The sequence below is a fragment of the Malus domestica genome, chromosome 12 (assembly GCF_042453785.1).
Source record: "Malus domestica chromosome 12, GDT2T_hap1".
Lineage (NCBI taxonomy): Eukaryota > Viridiplantae > Streptophyta > Magnoliopsida > Rosales > Rosaceae > Malus > Malus domestica.
In genome coordinates this window covers 19,975,336-19,976,951 of record NC_091672.1, presented here as the reverse complement: position 1 = coordinate 19,976,951, position 1,616 = coordinate 19,975,336, and the positions used below count along the sequence as shown (strand labels likewise).

Genomic DNA, 1,616 nt, shown 5'->3' with positions numbered 1-1,616 from the left:
TAGGTAGACTGACTTCTGTGGGGATAACCACTTCAGTGCACAAGTGAGAGAGAATGGGTTTTCACATGTTGGCTTCCGCTTTTTGGTACGATAAGCCCACAGTACATTAAGGAGTTCCTCACACCATTTTCCTTTGCACTGTTCTAACTTTTGCTTTAAGCAATCGAAAATTGTTCGATTTGTCTTCTCCGCTTGGCCATTGCCATGGGGATAAATTCTAGAAGAGAATTGTAATATGATTCTTTTCTCTGTGCAATAACTTCTAAATATTTGATTATCGAATTATGTCCCATTATCCATCACAATCACCCTTGGTATGCCAAACCAGCATATAATGTTCCGCCATACGAATCTTACAACATCATCTTATGTAACAAAAATGTATGTTTCTGCTTCTACCCACTTAGTGAAGTAGTCTGTGGTGAGAATGACGAACCTGTTATTCCTGGACGCCCTTGGCAACAGCCTACGATGTCCATGCCCCATTTTGCAAATGGTCAGGGTTCTACAATTGGATTGATCATGTAATTCTCTTAGGACCCATTTAGATTGCCTTGGATTTAAGCACCTGAGGTAATGTCCTGATAATGAATTCCTATAAAGCGTGTCGTTGAAGATTGCATATTTTACTGCTTTCATTCGGAGTTTTCTCGCTTCTACATGATCTTCTGGTTGGATCCCTTTAGTTAGGTAGTTTACGATTGGAGTCACCCAACAGTCATCATCTTCAGCTTGAGCCTGTTCTAGCAACGGGTTATCAAGTCTCGCCCTTTGCTTGTCTATCTTTATCACATTTGATTTCTCTACTCCGATACTTGGAGAGTATAGACATTCTACTTCGATTACTCGTAGGTTCTCTTGTGCGGCTGACACTACACACGTTTGCTGGTCTGCTCTTTCGTTCATCTCTCTAGGTATTTGCTTTAGTTCGAAATACTTGAATCCATTCGCCAGCCCTTTAACCAGTTGCTGATATGCCTTTATCCTCACATTTTTAGTTGTGTACTCTTCAGTTGTTTGGCCGACGATGAGTTGTGAATCACTATGCACGGTAAGACGGCTTATCTTCAATTGTTTCGCAAGTTCGATGCCTAGTATCAGGGCTTCGTATTCCGCCATATTGTTTGATGCTGGAAAATCCAACTGAACTGAACACTCTAAGTCTACACCTTCAGGAGAAATTAAAATGATCCATGCCCCAGCTCCTGCTTGATTGGATGAGCCATCCACATACAGCTCCTACTTAGTTTCACTAGGGTCGACTTCCGTAATTTCCTCGCATTCACCCTGCAAACTTTCACGAGGATAACACTCTACAAGAAAGTCAACAATTACCTGTCATTGGGCTACGCTTCGAGGCCAATACTTTATGTCAAAGGAACTCAGCTCAATGGCTCACTTTGTAATTCTTCCTGATAAGTCTGGTTTAGATAAGGTAGCCCTGATCGGTCGATTAGTTAACACCACAATGGTGTGTGCCTTGAAGTATTGATAGAGCTTCTTCTTTGCGGTTACTAAGGCCAACACCAACTTCTCAGCGGGCGAATACCTCTAGTTTGCATCAATTAAACTTTTGCTCACATAAAATATGGTTTGCTAAACCGCGCCTTCCTCTA

General features: G+C 41.8%; 1 protein-coding gene across 1 annotated transcript; it reads right to left on the bottom strand.

Moving 5' to 3' along the window:
* Nucleotides 1–366: 366 nt before the first annotated feature.
* Nucleotides 367–1,119, bottom strand: LOC139189863 (uncharacterized). Its single transcript, XM_070809110.1, has one exon. The coding sequence runs from the start codon at nucleotides 1,117–1,119 to the stop codon at nucleotides 367–369; it is 753 nt and encodes a 250-aa protein (XP_070665211.1).
* Nucleotides 1,120–1,616: the final 497 nt, after the last annotated feature.

Coding starts and splice junctions, on each gene's coding strand:
- LOC139189863 (XM_070809110.1), bottom strand. CDS start 1,119: ATGGCGGAATACGAAGCCCTGATACTAGGCATCGAACTTGCGAAACAA.